General features: G+C 40.8%; 1 protein-coding gene across 4 annotated transcripts in view; it reads left to right on the top strand.

Annotated features, from left to right (window-relative positions):
* Nucleotides 1–279: 279 nt before the first annotated feature.
* The window catches only part of LOC148879787 (exocyst complex component SEC10b-like), an 84,658-nt gene continuing 57,090 nt past the window's right edge, over nucleotides 280–27,847 (top strand). For 2 of the 4 annotated variants that reach the window (XM_088961457.1, XM_088961458.1), the window contains exons 1-4: nucleotides 280–511; nucleotides 1,372–1,467; nucleotides 1,817–2,074; nucleotides 2,161–2,235. In XM_088961457.1, the coding sequence (XP_088817583.1) occupies nucleotides 1,372–1,467; nucleotides 1,817–2,074; nucleotides 2,161–2,235 (429 nt within the window). In that variant the 5' untranslated portion in view covers nucleotides 280–511. The remainder of the gene's footprint in view (nucleotides 512–1,371; nucleotides 1,468–1,816; nucleotides 2,075–2,160; nucleotides 2,236–27,847) is intronic. The other 2 variants (XM_088961459.1, XM_088961460.1) reach the window with 1 other exon arrangement.

The following is a 27,847-nucleotide window of genomic DNA, read 5'->3' as shown; positions in this document are numbered from 1 at the left end:
ATCCGATACTTAAAACAGAAAATCCGATCCAATCGGTTTGCATGCGGGTTGGATGTCGGACTTCGGACCGTCGACAGCCTCCTTACTCCTTACGTATTGCTTGGTGGGAATTTTGGCTGTTGAATCGCAGATTATCCAAGTGTGAGTAGTATGTTCATGATTCGACGTGTCAAAATCTAAGCCGGATTTGACGTCTAAAGCATCAACGTCTGGGAATGATATCATCGGAAGATGATATGTGTTGTAAGCGTTGTGGGGCGGAGATGTGATCTCAACACTGACATATTTCTGGAAGGTAATAAAATACTTTATATATTTTTTTTAGAAAGTAATGTAATGCTTTCAGGTATACACCCTAAAACTGTCTAGTCTTCTCTGTCTTCATTGTTCGATTTCGATCGATCGATTGCCACAACGAACGAAGAAGCAAAGGTTGAAAAAGAGAGAAAAGACACAAACGAAGAGATAATCAGGTCTTCAGTCCTTCTCGTTCAACCGGCCCAACGAAGAGGTAACGAATTTTACATCTCGCTGATTTTGGTTGCATTAGATCAGACTGAGAACTCCTTGATTTCTAACAATTAAGTTAGGGGATAGACTTGTTGATTTTTTCTGCAAATTGTTTTCAATGGGTATGAATTGAATGCATTTTGCTGTTTTCTCTTAGCAATTTTCCCTGGTACACGATAAAGTAAAATGTTTAAATTTCAATGTCTTTCTGTGTTGATTTGTAATTTGAACTGTAACTTACTATAAGTCCTGCAACTTAGCTTCAACCAGCAGTGACATTGATGATTGGGGCTTATTTATTGTTTAATTACTAACTAGAGAGAGAGCACTGCCCGCAATTTGGAGAATACGTATCTTGAAGTGGTTATTTTACTATTTTTAGAGTTCAAATGATGAAATTGCTCAGTTTGAAATCAAGCAAAGCAATATAAGCCGATCCCGGAATTATACCATGATGCTACGAATGCCCCCTTTTGAGAAGTATTATTGGGCCTGTTAGTTGTGCTAGGCCATTCGTTGAGAATGTAGGGATTAATAATTTATCTTGTAAGTCAAGCCTGCTGAATCTCGTCGTTAGATATTAATCTTGAGGCAAGTTTGAGTGCAAATTTGGATGCTTTCGTGATTTGTTTGTCAACCTTTTGCTGACGCCACATTACATGATCAATCTCTTACAACATTGACAATTTTTGAGCAGTTAGAGGCATCAGGGAAAACAATCGACCCTTATGGAATTTTGCTTTGTTCTAGATTCATATTTTTTTGAATGCGTTTCTGCTTAACCAAATATCTGTCCTGTTGTTGCACATTTAATTGAATGCTGTATTGCTTGGAATCTTGATTTATTCTTCTTTGTATCAGATGAAAGAGGACAGGGATGGAACCAAGGGAGGTAGAGTTTCAAAGACTTCATCTATTAGCCAACTTCCACTTATTTTGGATATAGAAGACTTTAAGGTAAAAGTAAAACATTAAAAACAGTTCATCCCATTCAAAGATTTGTAACGTTGTTTTTTATTAGTAATTAGATTATTTCAATGCTGCTAAGGGTGATGCCAGGATGGTGACGAGGGCTGTCATTTTGGCCAGTTTCTAGTGTCTAAACTGTCCAAAATATGCCTAGAGATTGCTGTATTGCAGAAGATACGTTGAAGGCACAATTGGATGGGTTAGATGTTAGGAACTTGTGCTGAAAAATGAAGGTTTTTCAGGATTGTCTAATGACTTTCCTATATCTAATGGTCCATTTGGATTGATTATTGATATTATGGAACTGAAATGAACTTACAAGTTCCTTTCCTTTTAGGGTGATTTCTCTTTTGATGCATTGTTTGGGAACCTGGTAAATGAACTCCTTCCCTTGTTTCAAGAAGATCAAAATGATTCATCAGATGTCCATAGCAGTGCTGGAGGAAGTGATGTTTTACCCAATGGGCATCTGCGAGCTCCATCTGATGCAGCAAAATCAGCTCAGGGGCTCTCTGCTCCTCTATTTCCAGAAGTAGATACTCTCTTATCCCTGTTCAAAGATTCTTGCAGGGAGTTGGTTGATCTGAGACAGCAGGTATTTTATTAGGAATTCATCCAATAACCTCTATAAGATTATCCAGATTGTTAACTGACGCTTTCCTTATCCATTTTGGGTTGAAGGTTGATGCTAGACTGAACAATTTCAAGAAGGAGGTTTCTGTCCAAGACTCCAAGCACCGCAAGACTCTTGCTGAGGTTAGTAACTTAGTGTATTGAATAACAAGTTAAAGAGTTCCATTGTCAATGTCACCTCTTTCTTGATGAACAAAAGTCTGAGAGTAAGAGATTGACTCATCTTTCAGAACAACAGATGAATTTATATAGTTCGAATTTCAGCAACCTGATTTCCAAGGGAAAATCTTTGATGGGAATTGTAATTCATACCTATAGGTTTTCATCAGTCTCTATTTGTAGAAGAGTTTTCAGTGGACTGCCTATTGTTGGCTTCAATAGGTTCTTATTCCGTTACTATCCTAAACTGGACAAATACACCTTTTCTCTCCTTTCTTTTCTTTTTGATCAGTAATATTCACATTTTATTGATTTTTTTGATCAATAACACATTTCATTAATTAATCAGAAAAATAATTACAAAGGGAGATATAAACTTTCTTATCTTCTAGCTGAGGCTTGAGCCCCCAAGAAAGGAAAAGAGTTACAACTGAGCCCAAAGCATAAAATCCCTCTCCACCCCTTGTTTAGCTAACCCATCAGCAAAAGAGTTAGCTGATCTTTTCACCCAACTGATCTTGACTTCCATCTCTTGAACCAGCCACCTATATTTCCTCCTCTCATTGCTGTAATTCCATAACCCATTGCTGTCTTTATTCAGCCACCCTACCAACACCTCCGAATCCCCTTCAATTATAAGTTTTCTTATATTCATCTCCTTAGCTCTCTGAACTCCTTTCATAACTGCATAGATCTCGGCTTTGAGAGAATCACCCACTCCAATTGGGCTTGAGAACAAGGCTGAAACAATACCATTCTCATCCCTAAATACACCCCCAATCTTCGAGTGTCTAGGATTCCCTTTACTACTCCCATCAAAGTTTAGTTTTAAGAAACCAGCTGGTGGAGCGGTCCAAGACAAACTCATTCCTGTTTTGGTCTGGGTGCAACTAGCAATCTCACCTCACTTCCTCAACATGTCATCTGCTGTGTAATTTGTGAACAACTCTAAAAATTCAGCCACTGTAGAACCCTTATATGGATCATTTCTCTTAGCTCTTCAACACTTCTCTCTACTTCAGAGAAGATGCTGGAGTTTCTTTCTTCCCATAAAGACCAACATATTGCAGCCCTCAGGCATCTCCACATGGTCCTACCCCTTTTCAGATGCCACCTGAAGAAAGAAGAGGAAAAAAGACTTTGCAAGTTTGATGGATGGTTCCAAGTACACCCAAAGAGGGAGAAAACTCACTCCCAAATAGACTTTGCAGACTGGCATGACACCAATAGGTGAAAACCAGTCTCTTCATCAACTTTACAAAGAACACACTTGTGAGGGGATAAACATGTCTTGGGTTTGTTCTTTTGGAATAGATCACCAGTGTTGATTCATTCCAGAAAAGTTTCCTAGCAAAAACTACCAACCCTAGGAGGAATTGGTCTGCACCAAACTTCTTTAACAAGAAAGGGAGGGCTACAAGACTGGTAGACTGGGCTAACACTTTGAAGAAAGAGGCATAAGAGAATGAGCCAGTGGGGGTGGGGGTCCAAATTCTAGAGTCCACCTTAAAGGGTCTAAAAAAACACTATCAAGAAGTCCAAGGAGACTCAAAATACTATCAATGTCTGAATCTCTCACAGCCTCCTCAAACCCAAATTCCACCCGAACCTAGAATTGGAAGAGGAATGGGTAATGAAAGAAGAAATTGGCTCATTTTTTAAATTAGGCAGGGCATACAAGGAAGGAAATTGGTCATTTAGAGGGGCATTCCCCACCCAGGTTTGTTCCCAGAAATTTATAGAGTTACCTGAATTCAAATCATACATGATAAGAGAGGAGAAAATTGGTAACAAGTCATGAATGGCTTTCCAAGGTGATGCGTTTGTTGTCCTAGCTCAAATTCCATCATCCCATTTATTTTGCTCCAACCCATGGAAGCTTACCACTACTTTAGCCCATAATTTCTCCTTCTCTAAAGGGAACCTCCATAACCATTTCCCTAGAAGGGCCATATTCCTTTTCCTCATATTCTCAAGCCCCACTCCACCTAGGTTTTTGCTCCTAGTCACCACCTCCCAGCTCACCCTATGGTCCCTCTTCTCCGCTCCTGGTTCCCAAAGAAAGTCTTTCATCATCTTTTCCAATCTATTAGACACTTTTGCTGGGATTTTGAACACTGACAAGAAATAAATGGGTAAATTGGCTAGAGTAGCCCTAATCAGTGTAATCCTCCCTCCAAGGGAAAGGTAATTCTTTTTCCAAGAGACAAGTCTCCTTTCAAATCTTTCCACCACCGGATTCCAGAAACTCTCTTTCTTTGGTTTATCACCCAATGGCAATCCTAAATAATTCAAGGGCCAACCTAAAACTTCACATCCCAATAATTCTGCACACTCCCTGACCTCTCCCTCCATATTCACACAAACTACACAACTTTTCTCAAAATCCACCTTTAGGTTGGACATTTGTTCAAAGAGTTGTATCACCAATTTCATGTTCCTGATCCACCTCAGATTTCCTCCTTCACAGAACAGAATCGTGTCATCTGCAAACTGTAAGTGGGTAAGGGGGGTCTCCTCCCTTCCAAATCCCCATCCTCTTAAAAGGACCCTAGAATTCGCTCTTTGAATCAATCTCCCCAAAACATCAGCAATCAATGTGAACAAGAATGGAGAGAGAGGGTCCCCTTGTCTTATGCCCCTAATGGATAGAAAGAAATCCACTTGCACCATCTTACCCTAAATTGGTCATAACTTTCTTCAAGAAAGACCAGTCCACCAAGTCATAAGCCTTTTCCAGGTGCAACTTATATACCACTCCCTTCTTTCTATCCTTTACGAAGTTCTCTACACTCTCATTGGCAATTAGAATTTGATTGGTAATTTGTCTTCCACTGACAAAAGCTCCTTGATTTGGTGCAATGATTACTAGCAGTACTTCCTTCAATCTCAAAGACAACACCTTTGCTAATATCTTATACAAGTTATTTATCAAACTGATTGGCCTGAAATCCTTTGGATGGGATGCATCTTTCTTTTTTGGGACCAAAGCTAAGAAGGTGGAATTCACTCCAAGGTTAACAACTCCTCTACTGTGAAATTCCTCAATCTTGGTAAAAAGCCATCGTAAAACCATCAATCTTGGTAAAAAGGTCACTTTCCAAAATATCCCAGCAATCTTGGTAAAAAGCCATCGTAAAACCATCCGGACCTGGAGCTTTTATTCTGTCCATAGAAAACACAACCTCCTTAATCTCTTCCAGCTCAAACCTTCTTTCCAACCTTTGCCTATTTTCTGCCCCTACATTCGGTCAGTCCAGTCCTTCTAGCCACACCCCCCACTTAAAGGCCTTCTTAAGATGGACTTAAAGTGTTCTACAAAGGCCCTTGCTATCTCATCCTATTGTGTCAGAGCAACTCCATCAACTTCTAGTTTGGATATAAAGTTCCTCCTTCTCCTCCCATTTGCCATAGAATGAAAAAACTTGGTATTTCTATTTTCCTCTTGCAGCCATTTGCACCAAGATTTTTGCCTTCAATTTATTTCCTCCTTATGTAGGCAATCCTCTTGTTGTCTTCTCAAACCCCTTCTTTGTTCCTTGTCTGCCTCTTCAAATTCTCCCATTCTTTCATGTCAAGGAGCTCAATTTGGTCCATCAAAGTTCTCTTTCTTTCTTCTAACCTACCAAACTCCAATTGATTCCACTCCCTGATCTTTACTTTTAAAAATTGGAGTTTCTTGTGGAATCTCATACCTTCCCATTCCACTAATGGGTTACACTCATTCCATCACTCCCATACTCTCTTAGTAAACCCAGGATGAAGTAACCACATATTTTCAAACCTAAAAGGGGCATGTCCTCCACTCCTCCTTGCAGATTGCTATGGGCCAATGGTCAAAGGTCAATCTAGGAAGAGCTCTAGAGGCTAAGTTCCCTTAGTTTTATTCCTACTCTAAAGAGAATATAAACCTATCCAGCTTAGATCAGATGGGACTCAAGTGGAGATTGGACCAAGTGAATGTCTTGTAGGCTAAAGGTATCTCTTTGATTTCAAAGGCATCCACAAACCGATTAAACTTCCTTATACTAGTTGTCACCCTCTGATTAGTATTATTAGTTTCCTCTATGAACCTAATCACATTAAAGTCCCCTCCCACGCACCAAAGCCCATCCCATAGACCTTTGACATCAGCCAGTTCCTCCTACAATTTCTCTCTCTCTCTCTCTCTCTCTGTGTGTAATCGTTTGGTCCATAAACATTTGTTAGCACCCACACATAACCATCCTCTTGCTGCTTAAACTTTAGGGAGACTGAGTATTTTCCAATCAATTCCTCCAATCCTTCAACCACATCCCTCTTCCACATTGTCACTATCCACCCTGAAGCTCCCCATGAGGGAGCAGCCACCCAACTAACCCCCCTGGCACTCCAAACACTCTTTGCCCATCTATTGTCAAACTCAATTCTTTTGGACTCCTGTATTAGTACAATGTCTGGGTCAAACCTCTTGATCACTTCTTTAATTGTTGCTCTTTTCCTTGCACTTCCTATACCCCTCACATTCTAACCAAGTATTTTCATAATCACTTCTTCCTTAGTTCCCTTCTTCACCTAACCACTACTTCCCCCCTTTCCTTCTATCTCCTTTTACCCTGAACTTCTTGTCACCTTCCACATCCCTTTTCAGTCTCTCAACTTCACTCAGTTTTCTTTTCTTTATTTTGATCTCCTCCTTTTGTAGGCCACCTTTCAAGACATTCAAGTTTTTCATTCTACACCCTAGCTTCCCCACAAATTCTGCTATCAAATTCTCTCTATTAGATACCTCCGCCACTTTCCTCACCAACTCGTCCAATCTATATCTCCTCTCATTCCCTTCTCTCCCCTCATTTGATCCCTCCCCTCTTATCTCATTTATATCTTTCCTCCACATCACATTTTGTTCAACTTTACTGAGTATTTTTTCAATGATTCCCAACACCTCCCCACTATCCTTCATCACCCTCTCCTTTAGCTTAGAGCAACCACCAACTTGGTTGGCTTCACATGCTAGGGCTGCTGGACTTGGGATGGGATCGGAATCTGGAACATAGGATACAGAACATGCATCAGTAACAAAAAATGAATTCACTTGGTTACCTGAGTTTGACTGAAGGGTTGGAAGTGGACTTGGGCTAATGTTATCAGACTCCCTTTCTTGTTCCGAGACTTGGTTACTATCTGTCTTTCTTAGTTGGTTGGAAAGCAGTTTTGTCCCTTGGACAACCTGGCAATCTTTCCTCTCTCCCCGTGGTTTACCCCTTGTTGGTGTATTCCTGTTCTGCTTCAGTTTCTCTTGGTTTACCCTTGCATTTGCGCCTTGCGCAGTCTGCAGCCTTGGGGACAGGTTATTTCTGCGAGTGTCTTCAGCCCCACCTACTTTACGTGTCTCAGGACTAATTCCTTCACCTGTCAAACCTTTTTGGTCATCTGGACTGATCCTCCATTTCTCCTCTATGTCCCCCTGAAATAGACTTGCAATGCCTAACACTTCCATATCACCATCGTTATAACCACCGTCATCATTCACACTTCCAATGCTGGTACCATCATCTGAGCTATCGTTAGAGTCTTATTCATTCACTCTACAGTCCATCCATCCTTTGTCCATCTCCTCTCTTTCTTCGATTCTCTCTCTTGCATATCTAGGGTCAGCTTGATCTTGGCGGGGAACCCACTGTAGATCAATTTGTTTGTCTGTTTTCCGCTGCTGCAATTCGTCCCCATTGATCCTCGCCTTTCTAGACGAAGATAGGCCGTAAGGTTTGTCTGTTGTCGACCTTACTTTCCTCGCCTTGCTTCGACCCTCGTGAGCTTTTAAGTTATCACGTGGGTCTTTAAGAGTGTACCCCGGCTTAATGGTTGAATCACCCATAACCCCAGCCGGTGCAGATCTCGCATTTCGGTGTACAAGACTTAGTTCACTTAGTTTCTTTGCCTTGTCAGCATAGGATAATTTGCTCGCTTTATTTTTACTTAATTCAAAAAATTTGAATTAGCTTCCTTTAAAGGCCGACTTGTTGTTTGGTTTACCCCTACCAACTGACTAATTTCTATTTTAGTTTTCCCTTGCAAGTCACTTGCACTACCCATTATCCTCCCCCCACGTGTCCACCAACCTACCAACTCATCTTCGTCTTCAACCTTGGGAGTTATTCACATTTTATTGATAGCTAATAAAATTATGTAAATTGTACTAAGGCTTGTCTAGGGCTACGCTACCTCAGTCATCATTATCCATGTGGTATTATGTACATTTCTACGATGATATTCCCAGTAGTCACCCACAATCTGGTCAATTTATGTTTTCCTCTTGCTTGGTTAAAGCATCTTTTGTGCTATTAGCCAACCTATGTGTAATGTGTCCATCTGGTTTCAACTTAATTCTCTTACTAGCCATCTTCTCTCACTACATGTCTGTACTGTCATGGTCTTGGGGTTTCATGTTTATTTCTGTTCCAACTTTAATAAAGTAAGAAAAAGTGAAGGAAAGGATAGAAGAAAGAAAGAGAAGAAGATAGGAAGAGAAAGGAAGGGAAAGAGAAGAAAAGGAGAAGAAAAAAGGGAAAAATAGAAAGGAGAAATCTGTTCACCCTCCCCTTACTGTCAACCCAGGTTGTATTAACATTCTACTAAGGCTGAAATGACTACAATACCCTTAGGAAAATTACAGCAGATATAAGAGAGAAAGAATAACATGAAAAAGACAATACTGCCCCTGTTAACTACCTCTAACAAGTCTGACATTCCCTCTCAAGCTGGAGCATATATATCATAAAGTTCCAGCTTGTTACAAATATAGTCCATCCTTGAGTGACCCACACTTTTAGTAAAAATATCAACAGCTTGGTCTTCATATTTAACATAGGAAGTAACAACCTCTCCACTTGTGACTTTCTCTCTCACAAAATGGCAATCAACTTCAATGTGTTTAGTCCTTTCATGAAACACTGGATTAGAGGCAATATGTATTGCGGCTTGGTTGTCAGAAAACAATTTAATGGGTTGACAAATTGTGATATTCATCTCCTGAAGATGATGCTTCAACCAGACTCTTGTTCTATCCATGGGTTAGGTGGACTCCCCCTTCGAATGTAAAGTTTATTTACTTCCATGCCTAATTGGTCAACCAAAAGGGCCAAGATCATGTAGAGATGTGGTAGGGCTGCAGTGTGTTGGACTATTTGGGAGGAGAGAAATTCAAGGGTATTTTCAAATAAGGAAGAAGCTTGGAAGCAATCTTGGAGACTATCCACATTAGGGTGATTCACTGGTTAAAAACCTTGGAATTGTTTGCCGTGTTCTCAGTTGATGAGATGATTAGAAAGTGGAAGGAGATTGCAGAGTTTGGCTCAATCAAGAAGACTTCAAATTCCTGCTAGACACCTCCACCTCATGGGATTACCAAACTGAATTTTGATGGCAGCAACACGGGTAATCTAGGGCCCTCCGGAGGGGGGGGGAGTGATAAGAGATGAAAAAGGGAACCTGTTAGTTATGTATTCCGGCCCAATTTGGGTGGGAGATTCCTTGAGGGCTGAGATCCTAGGAGATCTTGAAGGGTTATAAAGGGCCAAGGAAATGAACATTAAAAAGTTGATCATAGAAGGTGATTATGAAATTGTAGTGAATTGGCTAAAAGAGGACAATTCTATGCTTTGGAAATACAACAGTGAAAAGAGGACATTCAAGTGGCTCACCAAGGATATGGAAATTCGTTGTACATGGATGGTGAGAAGTGCTAATGCACTGATAGATGGTCTAGCTAGGCAAGGGGTGAACAGAAATTCTATGTTTTGGGCTGTTTTGTAATTGTTCCATGATTTGGGGTTTATAGGGTATTTGGGAGTTAAGATTCTTTAGCTCATTTCCTTGTAATTCTGGTTTTTCAAACTATTAATAAAATCCACTGTTATTGATAAAAAAAAAGGCTAGCTCATAGGTAGCATGGGCCATTGCCCTACATTCAGCTTCAACACTACTCCTAGCAACTACGTTCTGCTTCATGCTCTTCCAAGTAATGAGATTTCCGCACAAGAAAGTACAATAACCTGTAGTAAATTTCCTGTCCATTGGAGACCTTGCCCAATCTGCATCTGAGTACCCTACCAGAGACATATCTCCCCCTTTCTTATACAAAAGCCCTTGACCAGGAGCACCCTCATAACACCATCCCAATGAGTAGTTGTTGGATTTTGCATGAATTGACTAAGGACTCCAACACTAAAGGAGATGTCAAGCCTAGTGATGGTAAGATAGGTCAACTTGCCTACTAGTCTCCGATATCTTGTAGGGTCTTCTAATGGCTCTCCTTGACTATCAGTCATCCTCACATTGGGATCCACTGGAGTTTCAACTGGCTTGGATCCAAACAACCTAGTTTCATCCAACATATCTAGAACATACTTTCTTTGGAATAGAGAGATTCCCCACTTTGATCGAACTACCTCAATTCCAAGAAAGTACTTCATGGTTCCTAGATCTTTAATTTGAAAGTGTTGCTGCTGTAGGAACTGTTTCAACTCATCAATTCCACGTGTATCATTGCCAATGAGAATGATATCATCAACATACACTGCTAGAATGATCTTCCCAGATGATGAGTCTCTACTAATCACAGAGTGATCAAATTGCATTGTTTCAAGCCAAAATCTTGCACCACACTAATAAAACAAGTGAACCATGCCCATGGTAATTGCTTCAGCCCATAGATAGCCTTCTTCAATCGACACACCTTTCCTGACTCTCCCTGAGCAACATACCCAGGAGGTTGCTCCATATATACCTCATTTTGAAGATCACCATGGAGAAAACACATTTTTGACATCAAGCTAAAATAGGGGCCAATCAAAGTGGGTAGCTAAAGAAATGAGCACTCGTACAAAACCTATTTTAGCCACAGGAGAGTGAATAGATCAGCTAACTCCTTTGCGGATGGGTTAGCTAAGCAAGGAGTCGAGAGGGAGTCAATGTTTTGGGCACAAGTGTAATTTTTCCTTTTTGTTCTTGGGAGTGTTAATCTCCTTTTGGAAGATAATAAAGTTTATCTTCCTCTCTATAATTACTTTTGTGATTAAGTAATGAAATGTTGTTATTGATATATATATATTTAGCCACAGGAGAGAAGGTTTCTGAATAGTCCATACCATAGGTTTGAGGATACCCCTTTGCAACAAGTCGAGCTTTGAACCGCTCAATACTGCCATCTTGGTAGTGTTTAACTATATATACCCATCGGCAACCAACAACTTGCTTCCTAGTTGGTAAGGAAGTGAGATCCCAAGTATTATTGGACTGAAGAGCATGAAATTCTTCATCCATCGCCTTCTTCCAGTTAGGAGATGAGAGGGCTTTCTGTAGAGAACATGGTAGAGAAACAAAGAATAGAAGGGAAATGAAACGTTGATGTGAAGGAGACAAGTGAGCAAAGGAGACATACCGAGAAAGGGGGTGATTTGTGCAAGAACGCTTACCTTTGCGAAGGGCAATAGGAAGATCAAGATCTGAGGATGGTGGATTTGTCAGCGACAAAGACTCTGGTGGAATGTTAGAAGCTGGAGCTGGATCAACTATTGGCGACAATTTTGGTTGTCTATCACGTTTAGATTACACTTTGTGAATAGATGGTCGAATAGGCTCTTCCATAGTAGGCAAGGGAATAAAGACATCACAAGATTCAGAGGGAAGAGGAATAGGAGGAGAAGGTTCATGTCCAGAGAAATAGGGTAAACTCTCAAAGAAGGTAACATCTGGAGCATTAAAAGCTTTCTGTAAAACAAGATCATAACATTTGTAACCTTTTTGAGTACGAGAGTAACCAAGAAAAACACATCTAATGGTTATGGAGTCAAGTTTATCATGGTCTGAACCCAATTTGTGAACAAAACACACACAACCAAACGCACGAGGAGGAAGAGAGAATAGGTGAGGTGGAAAGAAACAAGATAGAGAAAGGTGACTCGCCATCTAGGATTGAAGAAGGCATACAGTTTTTAGAAAACAAGAGGTGAGAACTATGTCACTCCAATAGATTTTAGGAATTGACATTTGAATCAACAAGGCCCGAGCAGTTTCAATCACATGGCGATTTTTTCTCTCAGGCACACCATTTTGCTGAGGAGTGTGTGAACATGAGGACTGATGTATAATACCATGAGAGTTGAAATAAGACTGAAAATTATTATGAAAGTATTCCTTGGCATTATTTCAATGAAACACTTTTAATGCATACACCAAACTGATTTCTTATCTCAACATGAAAAGATAGAAACATAGAGAACAGTCTTTCATTAAGTACATTTATAAAAAAAAAACGATCTTTCATTAAGTAAATCCATGTCATTCTTGAATAGTTATCAATAAATGTTACAAAATATTTGAATCCATTATAAGATGACACACGACTAGGATCCCAAACATTTGAGTGGACTAAAGCAAAATGACTCAGGACTCTCTTGTCATCTCTAGGAACAAAAGGCACTCTATGATGTTTACTCAACTGACATGACTAATCTAACTGAGTTATAGATTCCAAGGTTGGGATTTGCTTTTTCAAAACACACAGAGAAGGATGACCAAGACGACACTTATGTGGTGTAAGAGAGGAATGAAGAGCCTTCTGAGGTCCATGATCATCCAAGTAGTACAATCCTCCAACTTCACGACCGCCACCAATCTTCTTCCCCGTCTTGAAATCTTGAAAGACACAATATGAAGGATAAAATGTTATTGAACAATGACGGGTTTGAGTAAGCTTACTTACAGGCAAGAGACTAAAGGGAAACTTATGAACATAAAAAACCGAGCGTAAACTAAGGTCAGAACCAAGAGGTCAGATGTAGAGGAAGAAATGTGCTGATTAGACAAAACTTTAAGTTTTTCCCTTACTTATTGGTTCAAATTCTGAAGTCTTTGAGGGTTCAATACCGCAGTTAGCAATGTTTGTGTCGATTAAACCCTAATAAATAAGAAAATAATAAAAAGAAATTAGTTTATAAACAAAAAAATGAATACTTTTGTTTAATAATGTCAATTTTATAATTATAATCCCCAAAAAGTAACAATATAAAAGTATTTTATAAGGCACTATACAAAATTGCTAGGCAACTGGGCAAAGCGAGCCTCGCCTTGACAAATATGTTGGCAAATTCTTGTGACATTGTCTTGTCTAGAGTACAATTGCTTGGCATGGTCCTAAATCTCCTTGGCCACGTCTAGAAACATAAGGTTTACACTAATGTGATTCTCCATACTATTCCAAAGTGATGTCATAATTTGGGCATTCTCTTGTACCTATTCATCGTACCCTTCTAATTCACTTTTCAATGGACCCTCCTTGATGTACTTCAACTTGCCTCTTGCAATAGAGATACCTCAATCGACTTGGCCCATGGGATATAATTAGTACCATTGAGTTTCACCGTAGTTAATTGAGAAGTCATGAAATTAATTGCACAACTACTGTAGGTTTAGTGCTACCATTTGATGAAGCTATGAGTGAGAGATCACTGATTTGTCACCTAGGCAAATTGTCAAACAGTTGGTATGCAACTACTGTAACATACCTTTTTCTTTAGGAAAAACACCAAGAATCATCAGCCCTCTACTTTAGAAACATTTTGGAAGGATTGCATACAAACCACATGGTGTCACTACAACACAAACCACTACAAAATCACCACACATTGAGGAGCCTCTACCTCACAACTTGAAACATCACAAAGCTGCCCTCTTCGAACTGCCGAATAGAGGGATTTTAGAAAAGCACCACCAACTCACACAACACTGCAATTTGAGGCATTAAAGCCTCTTTTCCAAGTGGGCGATCAGTCCTCTCAAGCCTTTTTCCTTTCCAACAAAGAATAGAAAATATTCTCTATTCATAGGGCACAAAAAGTTTGGACGTGAACGGTGCTGTCGACCTCAAGGCTCTTATACCATTTTCCAACTTTAATAAAGTAAGAAAAAGTGAAGAAAAGGATAGAAGAAAGAAAGAGAAGAAGATAGGAAGAGAAAGGAAGGGAAAGAGAAGAAAAGAGGGAAGACTAGAAAGGAGAAATCCGTTCACCCTCCCCTTACTGTCGACCCAGGTTATCTTAACATGCTACTAAGGCTGAAATGACTACAATACCCTTAGGAAAATTACAGCAGATATAAGAGAGAAAGAATAACATGAAAAAGACAATACTGCCCCTGTTAACTACTTCTAACAATTCTGACAATTCTATCCAACTACTATTCAGGAATTTCCTTCCACTGAATTCTTTGTGGTTTAGTGATTTCCTAACTTCAGTCCTGTTGCAGTATTAGTTGTTCGGTCGTCATCGAGTTGCTTTGGCATATAGATACGGAGTATAATGCCATAGCTTCATCATTACTATCACTATAGACTGCCAATGCCTGACCTTCCAGGATTTCCTAAGCTGTAACCACAAAGTTTACCTATATTTGGTTTTGGTTTGGTAGGCTGTATTGTAGTTTTTGCTGATGTAGAAGTTGCAACTATATTCCATCCTCTCAAGATGCCCTCAACAGAATATGAGTTGGTTCAGTTGAAAGTATGCAGAGACTTGACCCAATGAGCCACTTTAACCAATATTTTTTTCCTGTCAAGTCTTCTTCTGTATGAATCTCAATCTTTGAAAATACTTGCACTGCTCTCCTCCCAAATGGGCTATGTTTCTCTCTGTTGCCCCTTTTATGTTGGTTTCCCTTTCCTTGAAGCAGGTGACTTGTGTTAATTATTTCCATGAATGTCGCCAAACAAAAACTACCAACCCGAGGAGGAATGGGCTTGCTCTAGACCTCTTTAACAGGGAAGGACAGACCACTAGAAGCAGGAGGTTAAGATAACATTTCAAAGAAAGAGGCACAAGTGAAGGTACCAGAGGAGGACATGGTCCAAATTCTTATGTCTTCCTTAGTGGGATCCAAGAATACATTTTCAAGAATGATTAACAAATTTAAAGTACATCCGAGATCTGTGTCCCTAACAACCCTTCTCAAGCCCAGGTTCCACCCAAACCTGAAGGCACAAGGAAAGAAGAGATGGGTTCATTCTTCAGATCACAAGAAAGAGCTATTACCAAGGACATAACTATACACGCTGAGAAAGATGTTTGCAGAATATCAGATGGGGTAAAGGAAGATGGTGGAATGTTGGAAAGAGTTGAAATGGAAAAAAATTTTGATAGGGAAGGAAATCCAAGAAAGGATGTGAGTTTCATCGCCTCAGAGTCTCCTGTGATTCTAGTAGTGGGGATCTGAACCAGGAATTGGGGGGGGGTGTTACAAGTGATGCGAATTCTAAGGAGTGCAAAGAAGAAGGCTTGAGAACATCGGTCTTTATAGGAAAGTTGGGGATGGATTTAGGAAGGAGGAGAGTTAAAGGCGTTTTGATGCTGTCTAATTCCGAGACCCCAATGCTTTGGAGTTGAAAAAAACAAGAGGATCCAGTAATGGGCAGCTTGTTCATGTTACCAAGATTTTTCATTGTCGCAGGGAAGGACTGGTTGGGGATGGTCTTTGCTGTAGATTTAAGAGAATCTACAAGAGGAAGGGAGCTAAAGCCAAATCTAAAGTTCCGAACTGTTTGAAAGACAGAAGAGATGCAAGCTGTTTAGAAGTTGATTCAGGCAGGAAAGCTCAGGGCATCAATTCAAGTATTCAAAACGACAAAGCATCCACGGGGTGAGAGACAAAAGGAACAGGATAAAGTCTTCTGGAAGGAATTTGGAGGAAGAGAGAGATGATGGAAGAAGGATATGAAGGAGAAGATTGCTGATAGAGGGGGGGGGGAGGATGAGAGAAAAGAAACGTCAAAAAATCTGTTGGAAGCCAAAGTTCAGGATGAGGCTGGAGAGGAAAGAAAAGAGGGGGAGAGGGAGGTAGAGGGGAATAAAGCTGAAGGAATCCCTTAGGTAATAGGTTTGAGAAGGGAAGAAGGGGCATTGATCAACTAGTAGATAGATAGGTGGCAGTTGGGAAATCTCTTGACCTTTTCTTTTTGGGGGGAGAAGCGGTGGTGAGGAAGGCAATTGAATAATTTGAACAAAAAAGATGACAGGAAAATAACGAGAGGAAAGCAGTTGGGGAAGGGGGTGAGATATGGAAGGAAGATGAAGGAGAGGCATTAGATCTCGGTGATGAAGAATGGAGTTGTTTGGTAATGTTGCAGGTGAAAGGGAGAGGTTTGTTTTCCTTGGACAGTTTTGTGGTGGTGCTCGGGCTCAGCCTGTTTTTCCAAGAGGTTCTTTCAAGACATGAGTTCTCGCTTCTTTTTGTTTTCTTTTTGGGGTGTTTGGGGGACTTCTGTTTTTGGGCTTTGGGTGCCTTGATTTTCCTTACTTTTTTGAGGTCTGTTAGCCCCAAACTACTGAACCTGGGTTCAACAGCCAGCCACCCCACAGCTGCTTAAGAGTAACCTTCCTATTTGTAAATGCTCTACCGTAGCTGGTTTGCAAGGTGGATGCCTTGTACATCAGCTAGTATGTCAGCCCTTTTAGAGTCCCCTATTCCCTTCAGGCCTGAAAATAAGAAAATGATCTTGCTGTCCTTATTTATCAGAACCCCTCTTATGTCCAAAGGTCCTTGATTATCCTGTCTACTCCCATCGAAGTTCAGCTTAATAACATCCTCCTGAGGTGGGATCCACTCTACCATAATGCCAAGGTTTAAAGAAGCTTGCTCTCTCTCTTTTTTTTTTTTTTTTTTTTGAAACTGGTTCAGAGGGGTTTAAGGCTGGTTAACCCCCTGAACCTATACCCCTCTGAACCAGGTCAGACCCCAATACGACCCCTGTAGGGGCACATCGTTAAGCCACCGGTACGACATGATACCCCGGTACAGGGCGTATTGTATCAAAATTTTGAACCTTGCAAAATGCTATTCTTCCTGGTAGATGTCTATGCTAACGTACTCCTCCAAAGATCATCAAAAGAGTAATTGTCAAAAAGATTCAAGGTTTTCAGCCATTGAGTTGCCTTGTCAAAATACAACCCTTAAGTTCAGAAAAGCTTCTTTCCTTTCCTAAGAAGATTCTGGCATTCCTTTCTTCCCGAACAATCCAGAAAGGAGATGCTCTGGTGCATTTCCACATGATTCCCCCTCTCTTTGTGTGCCACCCAAAGGTAGACAGATTAAACAACAAACTAACATCAGACGGCAAGTTCCACCTACATCCAAACAACAGAAAGAGCCAATTCCATCAAGCTGCAGCAAAGGAACAACATATTAGTAGATGGTAGCAGTCCTCATTCTGAGCATTACAAAGAAGAAAGAACACACCAATTAGGGGATAAACACCCAAGAGGTTTCTTCTTTTGCAACTTTTCCAAAGTATTAATCTTACCATAGTAAACTTCCTAGATTTTAAACAGCTGGACAGATTTTTTTCGTTTCCTTAAATTGGGAGGAAATCTACCCAGATTTTAAACAACTGGCCTTCCCTAGGCCAGTTTTAGATCATTCTCCAATTCAGCTTGTTTGTGGGAATAGGGAAAAGGTAAAGACTCCTTTCAAATTTGAGAACTCTTGGTTTGAAGAAGATGGTTTTTTATCTCTATTGAAATCAGTGTGGAATGATCTCTGGGTGGATGGTACTAGCTCTTTTATCCTTGCGAAGAAGTTGGGAGCTGTTAAGGAAAGGGTCAAGAATTGGAAGGCAGAAAAAGGATCAGATTTTGAAGGTGAGAAAAATAATTACTTGAAAACACTTGAAATTACTGCTGTTAGCAGAACATCTGGGTACAAAAATAAAGCCAGAAATCGAAGAGGAAGAAAAGAGAAGAAGAGAAGAAGAGAAGAGAAGAAGGAAGGAGAAGAGAGAAGAAGAGAGGAGCAAAAGAATGATGGGCTAAAATCACTTACTGCCGCCCAAATGGGTCACAGTGAAGACCCATCTGCACCCAACTAGTTTTTTTCCTTCTGGCTTGTCAATTAGCTCCCAAGTATTTTTAATGAGAGCACCCATCTCTTCTTCCATTGCATTCTTCCACTCAGGTACTGCAAGAGCTTCCTGTGGAGATCTAGGAATAGGTATGGCAGAGATAGATGCCAAGAAGGACCTATAGGATGGTGAAAGATGATCATATGTGATAAACTGAGATATGCAATGAGCAGTGGATGAAGTGCATCGACGCTTTCCCTTGCGGACAACAATGAGAAGGTCAAGATCATCTGGAGGGGGTAGAGTATAAGAAGATGAGGGTAATGCATCAACAGGCAAGGAGGGAGAAGTACTTGAATCTGGAACTGCAAAGGAGAGAGGAACTGGCCTGGATTGGTTGTGAGCACCGAAATCAACTTGCCTCCACCTCCTGTGGTTAACTCTCAACTCCCCACACCTCCGACACATACCTTCATAACACAACTCTCCTTCAAGAATAGGGATAGATAGAGGAACTCCAAGACAAGGACGATCCTTCTCATGTTTCTCCCCTTGAGAAGAAACACCTGAGTAATAGGGGACATCCTAAAAAAAAGGTAACATCCATGGATACAAAACGAGAACCAGAACTAGGATTGTAGCAGCAATATCCCTTTTGATTTTGTGCATAGCCAAGGAATATACATTTAGCAGCTTTAGGAACAAACTTAGAACGATGGGGACCAAGGATTTGAACAAAACAAGTGCACCCAAAAACTCTAAGAGGGATGGAGTACAAATCTTTCTCAGGATACAACAATGAAAAAGGAGTTTTCATATCTAGAACACGATAAGGGATTCTGTTGATGAGGTAGACAGCTGTATTAATAGCATCCCCCCCAAAACGAATGGGAACATGAGAATTCAGCATAATACTTCTTGCAACTTCCAAGATATGCCAATTTTTCCTATCGGCAACCCCATTTTGCTGAGGTGTTTGAGGACAAATACTCTGATGAACAACCCCATTTTCAAGAAAATATGAATTCAGATGCTTAGTGAAATACTCTTTGGCATTATTAGATCTGAAAATTTTGATTCTAACTTCAAATTGAGTGAGAACCATTTGATGGAAGGCACAGGTTAAGGTTGGAACCTCATCTTGTGAATGCATAAGATAAACCCAAGAGAAGTGGGAGTAATCATCAACATAAGAAATACTTGTAACCCCCCCATAGTAGAAATATGGTATGGCCCCTATACATCAGTATGCACAATTTCAAAAGGAGAATTGCTTCTTTTATTACTCAAAAAATATGAAGATTTACAATGTTTTGCAAGTTAATAGCTTTCACACTTCAAAAAGGACATCTGAACTGACTTAAACAAAGTAGGAAACAAGTTTTTCAAAGATCCAAAAGACAAATGACCTAAACGACTATGTCAAAGCTTAGTCTGACTCATAGACTGAGAAACAAAAGACTTTGCAACTCCTTTATCACTTCCAGGGGGTGCTCGAGTAGGTAGATTCCATTCATCTCATGTCCAGTCCCAATCACCTTCCTTGTCACCAGATCTTGGAAAATACAATGGTCAGGAAAAAATGTTACTGAGCAATTTTGGCTTTTTGTAAGGCTACTGATTGATAGTAGATTAGCGCTAAGCTTGGGTACATGCAAAGTTGAGGATAAAGTAATGGCTTCGGAGATTCTAATGTTTCCCTTGCTAGAAATGGGAACAAGGGATCCATCAGTTATGGATACTTTATCCCTACCTGAAGACAAGTTGTAAGAAGAAAATAATGAAGACAAACTTGTCATATGATCTGATTCACTAGAGTCAATAATCCAAGTAGGGTTAGTGTTACCTGGAGTAGTGGCATGAAAAGCAGTGGCTCTTGTACCTGAGTGGGCAAATGCTGATGTGGAGGAAGGAGGTGGAGTAGTAGTAGAGACAGACTGAGATGATCCTGCAAGCTCGGCTTCATTCTCCAACTGAGTCAATGCTGCCCCGAATGCAGCAATGGCCTCTAAAGAAGTGGATCGAGGCCCCTGAAGAGAAGAACCATCAGAAGTAACAACAGCATTTGCATTCACTTTCTTATTATTGAGTCTTTCCGGCGCAAGATTCGGGTGAAGCTTCCAACAAGTGTCTTTTGTGTGCCTAGGTTTCTTGCAATACTCACAGAATACACCATTCTTTCCTTCATTCTTCATCTCTTTCTCCCTCTGACCACGATACTTGTGTCTTGCAGCTGCTAATGCCACTTCCGTCTGAGCATAACCTTCCTTCTACTCTCTTTACTATGTACAGAGAGTAGGCTTGAGACAAGGTAACATTTTCTCTAGTGAAAAGCTGCTGTCTAACAATGTCAAATCAGAATTCAGACCCGCAAGAAATTCAAAAACTCTATTCCTTTCAACCAACTTGTTATAGGTTGCTGCATCTTTATTATTCTCCCACTCGATTATTTCAAGGTGATCTATCTCATGCCATAGGGATTTCAGAGTGGAGTAATAAATTGATACGGGTTTCTCCCCCTGTTTCAGATTTTTTTTTTTTTTGATAATTGCTCCCCCTGTTTCCGATTGTTAACATCCATTTTCAACTCAAAGGCCCTAGCCACATCAAGTGGCTGGGAGTAAGTTTCTTTCACATTGTCCCAAATATCCTTGGCAGTCTTTGCCCAAAGATAATTTCTGCTAATATGGGGCTGCATCGAATTGCACAGCTATGCCATCACAAGATAATTGAACCCATTTGGAATGGGAATAGTCATCCTTGGCTGGTTCCTTAGTATCTCTAGTCACATACCCTAACTTTCCTCTTCCTCCAATTGCCATCATGGCAGATTGAGACCACTCCAAATAGTTAGAACCATCAAATCTGATTGTGGTAACCTGGAAAGGGTTGTTATCAGTCATACTAACAGCCCTTTCAGCATCCTCTCTAGTAGGTTTCTGTTCACCCCCAAAGAACTCCATGCTGGAACCACGGCTTTCCTTCTGAGACAAAAACAGATAGAATAGAGGAATAACAACTGTTGAGTCCAGAAAAAACTTCAGAAAAGATGAGTACACTGCTCAGAGAAAACAGAATCCCTAATCAGTCCAGTACACTCCCCAAAACTGCCGCACCTTTCAAAGGTTTCAGAAGGAGAAACTTCAGAACCCTAATCAATCCAGTAAACTTCAAAGAGGTAGCCGCACCTCTCAGAGATTTCAGAAAAGAACACCCTTCAGTAACAGTTCTTTGAAGGGTTAAGAGGAAATAAAACAACCCAGAAATTTCTGGGCGGCACCTCCAAACTGAGATTTAAACCCTAAATCTCACCTCAGAAATTTTCTCTGATTCTTCCTGACTGCTGGGCAAACTCCAAGAACATAGGCATCCTGGTCAAGGCTTCGAACTCCACCAATCTCCAAGAATCAGGCCACGAACAGAACTAGAACTCCAGCCCTATTAAACTCTCATGTAGCCGGCTGGGATGAGCCTACATGAGAAGAGGAGCAGACCTAAACCTGCTCTGATACCAACTTGAACCTGCTGTTAGCCGAACTTCTGGGTACAAAAATAAAACCAGAAATCGAAGAGGAAGAAAAGAGAAGAAGAGAAGAAGAGAAGAGAAGAGAAGAAAGAAGGAGAAGAGAGAAGAAGAGAGGAGCAAAAGAATGATGGGCTAAAATCACTTACTGCCGCCCAAGGCAGTATTATTTATATTCTCAATATAACTTTAGGTAAAAGGACAAAAATGCCCTGCTACATATACTAGTACAAGTAAGTTGTTTTGAATGCTGCTACAGTAATCCGAACCAGGAAGAGAAGGAAGAAGAGAAGAAGAAGAGAAGAAGAAGAGAAGAAAAGAAGGGTCTATCAAAATCTGATGGTCATACCATTCAGTTGACCCCCTTAATAGTTATTAGATTCTACTGACCTTTACAAAGACTAAACTGCCCTTACTTAAGTGTGGGGCAGAGTGTCTCTAATAAAATTGCCACATAAGCAAACCACTTAACAAACATAAGATGCCTAAACTACCCCTATTCGGCTCACTTTAACACTCCCTCTCAAGCTGGAGAGTATATGTCATATAATCCAAGCTTGTTACATAGATAGTTCACTTTCCCTGAGCTTAGAGCTTTTGTAAACAAATCTGCCCACTGATCATTCGAGTTCACATGTTCTGTGTTTCTCTCTCCAGCAAGAGATATGGAGTGCAGCTTGATTGTCACAGTACAATCTCATGGGTTTATCCATGTGAAACCCAATTTCTTGTAGGAGATTCCTCAACCACACTAATTCACAGGTAGTGTGTGCCATGGCCCTATACTCGACTTGAGCACTGCTTCTGGCTACTATAGTCTGCTTTTTACTCTTCCACGTCACAAGATTTCCTCCAAGAAATGTGCAATAGCCTGTAGTAGATCTTCTGTCGTTCACTGAGCCTGCCCAGTCTGCATCTGTATACTCAACTACTTCAAGTTTTCCTCTTGGTTTATACAATAGTCCACGGCCTGGAGCTCCTTTCAGATATCTTACAATTCTAAGAACTGCATCCCAGTGAGGTATACGAGGGTTCTGCATGAATTGGCTCACCACACTTACTGCTCAACTTAACATTTGGTTCCATAGGGGTCTCAGCTGGTTTTGCACCTAACAGTCCTGTTTCTTCCAATAGATCAAGAACATATTTTCCTTGGCACGGATTTACACCTTGTTTTGACCTGGCAACTTCTATTCCCAAGAAATACTTTAATGTTCCAAGGTCTTTTGTTTGAAAATGATTTTGCAGAAATACCTTTATTTTGCCAATCCCCAATTTATCACTGCCAGTAATGACAATATCATCCACATAGACCACTAATAAGATCTTCCTAGCTTCTGGGTCATAGCTGAACACCGAGTGATCAACCTGACATTGCTTCATTCCAATACTCTTCACCACTTCGCTGAACTTCCCGAACCAAGCACGTGGCGATTGTTTCAACCCATAAATTGCCTCTTCAGTTTGCACACCTTACCATCCTCCCCTTGAGCAACAAACCCAGGTGGTTGCTCCATATATATCTCCTCCACCAGATCACCATGGAGGCAGACATTTTTTATGTCAAGCTGAAACAGAGGCCAATCATACATAACTGTCAGGGAAATTAGTACACGAACAGAGCCAATCTTAGCCACTGGAGAGAATGTCTCCGTGTAGTCCACTCCTTACAACTGCGAGTAACTTTTAGCAACAAGTCTGGCCTTCAAATGCTCCACACTACCATCTAGCAAGTATTTCACAGTATACACCCATTTACAGCCCACAATATTCTTACCAGGTGGGAGAGTAGTAAGTTCCCACGTTTGAGTATGTTGAAGAGCAGAAAGTTCCTCCTCCATTGCCTGCCGCCATCCAGGTGAACTAAGAGCTTCTTGGTCATTATTAGGTATGGAAATATAGGACAAAAGTGAAACAAACTGGCGATGTGAGGTAGAAAGACGAGATAATGAAACAAAATTAGAAGTGGGATGGAGGGTAGAACTACGTTTACCTTTCCGTAAGGCAATGGGTAGGTCAAGGTCTGAAGGTTCAGCAATAGGAGCCATGAGAGGATTCGCGGATGAGGAAGAAGCTGGAGGAGGGGCCGGTGTCGTTCGACGTGTATACACTTGCCGGATCGGTGCTCGTTCGTTGGTGATCTGCACTGGATGAGGTAATGAGTCTACTCCAACAACAACATCTGGAACTGGATCATTGACAGGAAGAGGAAGAGGAAGTAAGGGTGGATACGAAGGTGCTTCAGGTCTTGAGAAGAAGGGGGCATACTCAAAAAAGGTGACATCAAGGCAGACATAACACTTCCGGGTAATGGGATTATAACACTTGTACCCTTTTTGAGTTCGAGAGTAGCCAAGGAAGACATTTAATTGAGCGTGCATCTAGCTTGTCTATTCCAGGACTCAGATTGTGGAAAAGCACATACAACCAAAGACACGCGGAGTCAATGGAAACGGAGATAAAGTGGGAAACAAGATAGAGAAGGGGGACCGACCATGAAGAATGAAAGAGGGCATTCGATTAATGAGAAAACATGCAGTGAGTACAACATCACTCCAAAACCGTTTAGGAACATTCATGTGATGAAGAATAGACCGAGCAGTTTCAAGAAGCTGACGGTTCTTCCGTTCAGCTACCCCATTTTGTTGAGGAGTGAATGCACATGAGGTCTGATGAATAATGCCATGCTGTTCTAAATACTGTTGAAATGAAGTAAGAAAGTATTCACGACCATTATCTGAACGGAGAACTTTGATTGGAACACCAAATTGTGTGCGTGTTTCAGCATGGACTTTTTGAAAAATGGAAATTAATTATCTTCTTTCTTTCATTAAGTAAATCCATGTCATTCTTGAACAATCATCAATAAAGGAGACAAAAATACTTGTACCCATTATAAGACTATTTTGATTGGACCCCAAACATCTGAATGAACCAAAGAAAAAGGACTCAACGTACGGGTCTCAACTCTTGGACTGAAGGACACACGACGATGTTTCCCAAACTGACATGACTCACATTGCAAAACTGACAAATGACTCAAAGACGGAACCAATATCTTGAGAGCCTTGAGAGATGGATGTCCCAGTCGGCAATGCCATTGTAGAGGAGTAAGATCCACCACCGTCAAGATAATACAATCCACCAGCTTCATGCCCCCCATCAATCTTCTTCCTTGTCGTGAGATCTTGAAAAACACAAGTGGAAGGAAAGAAGGTAACAAAACAGTTAAGAGCTTTGGTTATTTTACTAACAGACATAAGATTGAATGGAAACTTAGGTACATATAAAACAGTTGATAAGGACAGAGAAGCCATGCCAACATTACCAACACCATAGATGGGAGATGAGGACCCATTGGCGAGTGTAACAGTTTGTGATGTGGAGGTTTCAGAAAGAGAAGAGAACACACCTGGAGTCCTAGTCATGTGATCAGAGGCTCTAGAGTCAATAATCCATGGAGAGGTTTTAGATGACATGCAAGCAATACCTGAGTGGGCAAGTGTGGTAGTGGTATGCTGTGAAGTGGTTTGAAGGAACCGTTCATACTCATCACGCGATACACTCACCATCTCCCTCCCAGAAGTAGATGTAGATGTGGGAGGAGTTCGGTCTGCTTGTTTATTGTCACTGATATCAACCTCACTTGCTACAACATGATTAGCCCATTTAAAGGGAGGGCCATGTAGGTCATAACAGAAATTCACTATGTGTCCTTCCCTACCACAATGAGTACACTTCCTTGCAGAGTTATTCTTCCCTCTGCCACGGCCTCCCCCTGAGTCACGACCACCCCGACCAATCACGGAACTGCCACGGCCTCCTCGGGAGGCATGTCCTCTCCTTCTTGTACTGTGTCCACCTCCTTTAGTTATCACAAGTGCTGATCTATCAGACTGTATGAGATTCTCTATTTGTCCCAAAGAAATTCTACGAAGCCGTGAGAATACTTCCTCATGTGTAGGAAGGGTAGAGCTTCCTAATATTTGGGCTCTAACTGGTTCATACTCTGATTTCAGCCCCACCAAGAATCTTGTAACATCTAGTTGTTCCCTTTGCTGTTGCTGAACGTTAATATCTGGAGTGAGGGGATGATAGACATTAAGTTCATTCCTTATATTCTTCATGCAGGCATAGTACTCTTCTAGTGTTTTGTTTCCTTGTTGCAAATCAAAGTACGCCCGATAAAGGTGATATACTCTTGTTGTATTATATTGTCCAGAATACAACTTCTTAGCATGTTCTCATATATCCTTAGCCGTATCAAGAAACATGAAGTTAGCACTAATTTTGGGTTCCATACTGTTCCATAGTCAAGTCATGATTTGAGCATCTTTTTGTTCCCAATCATCAAACCCTGGAGAGTCAGCCAGTGGTTTATCATCTTTTACGTGCTTCACTTTCCTCTTTGCCTTAAGAAAAACTTCCACTGATTTAGCCCATGGAGCATAGTTCTCCCCATTCAGTTTAATTGAGGTCATCTGTACACCTAGGTAGTTAGGGGAAACCACCACATTAGGTTTCTGATCATTATACCCATCTCCTATTGCTGCCATTGTACTCTTTCACAGTTGCCTCTAACCTGAATTCTCAGCTACAAGCTGACTGCTGTTATTCAAAGTTTGATGTTCCAGCACCTATAGCAGCCCCTAAACACAACAGTGGGTACACACGCCTTGTTCTTATTCACACTACTGCTGATTTCACAACACCACGAACCACATAAGCATCAATTTAACACTCACTAATCACATGTAAGCCTCTTACAACCACTCAATAAAGATTGTGCACCACAAGCACCACAACATAGTCAAACCTGTTACACCCAGTTCAGACTAGTTTAACCCTTTTAAGAGGGCGTTACACAACCACAAAGAGCTCGGCTAGGTCACTGCATTACACCTTACACCACTCGGCCACTTACAGCAACCCTAACACCACTCAACAACTTACAGCAGGCCCTACACCATTCGGCTACTGTACACACAGCCCTTTCTAGGGCAACAATGAACCTAGTTCTCTAGGTTCTGATCAGTACTAACAGATTCTTGAAGGGTTTCTACCCAGAAATACCAGCAACACAAGAAGAAGAGATAACTGACCTTCCTTTGAGAGTCTCAACCAACCATTCACTGCTGAAGTCACTTTTCTTGATGAAGAAGATTATGCGCAGCAGAGAGAGACGAGCTGTGATGTTTCAGACCTAGGGCGAACCAGTTCTCTCCATTGACTGACCAGAAACAAAGGAAGAAGGGTCACAAACACTGCTGAGATGCTTTACGAACTGAAGTATGTCAGGAACATGGCTTTGATACCATGTTTCGAATGCTGCTACAGTAACCCGAACCAGGAAGAGAAGGAAGAAGAAGAGAAGAAGAAGAAGGAAAAGAAGGGTCTGTCAAAATCTGATGGTCATACCATTCAGTCGACCCCCTTAATAGTTATTAGATTCTAATGACCTTTACAAAGACTAAACTGCCCTTACTTAAGTGTGGGGCAGAGTGTCTCTAATAAAACTGCCACATAAGCAAACCACTTAACAAACATAAGATGACTAAACTACCCCTATTCGGCTCACTTTAACATAAGTAAACAAAAGAAGAAGAAAGAAGAAATAAGACTGAGCATATGGGACCACATAAACAAGAAATATCATGTCTGGTCCACTGTATCACTACAAAAACAATTTCAGAAATTGATAAGGAAGAAGAGGGAGGTCCAATATCAGAAGAGTTGAGAATGAGGAGAATTCAGGCCAAAACCAAATTTGATAAGGTGACTGAAAGAAGAGATTAAATGGAGACAAAGATCCAAGGTAACCTGGTTAAGGCTAGGTGATAGAAACTCTCATTTCTTTCACAAAATGGCAAATGCCCGTATGAGAGTTTCTTCCATCAGAAAGCTGGAATGGGAGGATAAAGTAGGGGAATCAGTAGCTGAAATCAAGTCAGTTGCTACCTCTTTCTACAAAAATTTATATAAAGAAAAATGGGACAAGAGACCTTTCCCTCTAGAATTACCCTTCAAGAAGCTGAGTTCAGATCAGAAGATGTTCCTTGAGAGACCTTTTTCAGAAGAAGAAATCAAATCAGCAATCTGGAGTTTAGAAGGGTACAGATCTCCTGGACCGGATGGTTTGTCTAACTTGTTTTATATTAAATGTTGGGATTTCATTAAGTCAGATC

Source organism: Nelumbo lutea, chromosome 1, assembly GCF_056320005.1.
Source record: "Nelumbo lutea isolate HS-2025 chromosome 1, American lotus-T2T, whole genome shotgun sequence".
Taxonomy (NCBI): Eukaryota; Viridiplantae; Streptophyta; class Magnoliopsida; order Proteales; family Nelumbonaceae; genus Nelumbo; species Nelumbo lutea.
Note: the sequence above shows the minus strand (reverse complement) of the source record. Positions and strands in the feature narration are given on the sequence as shown.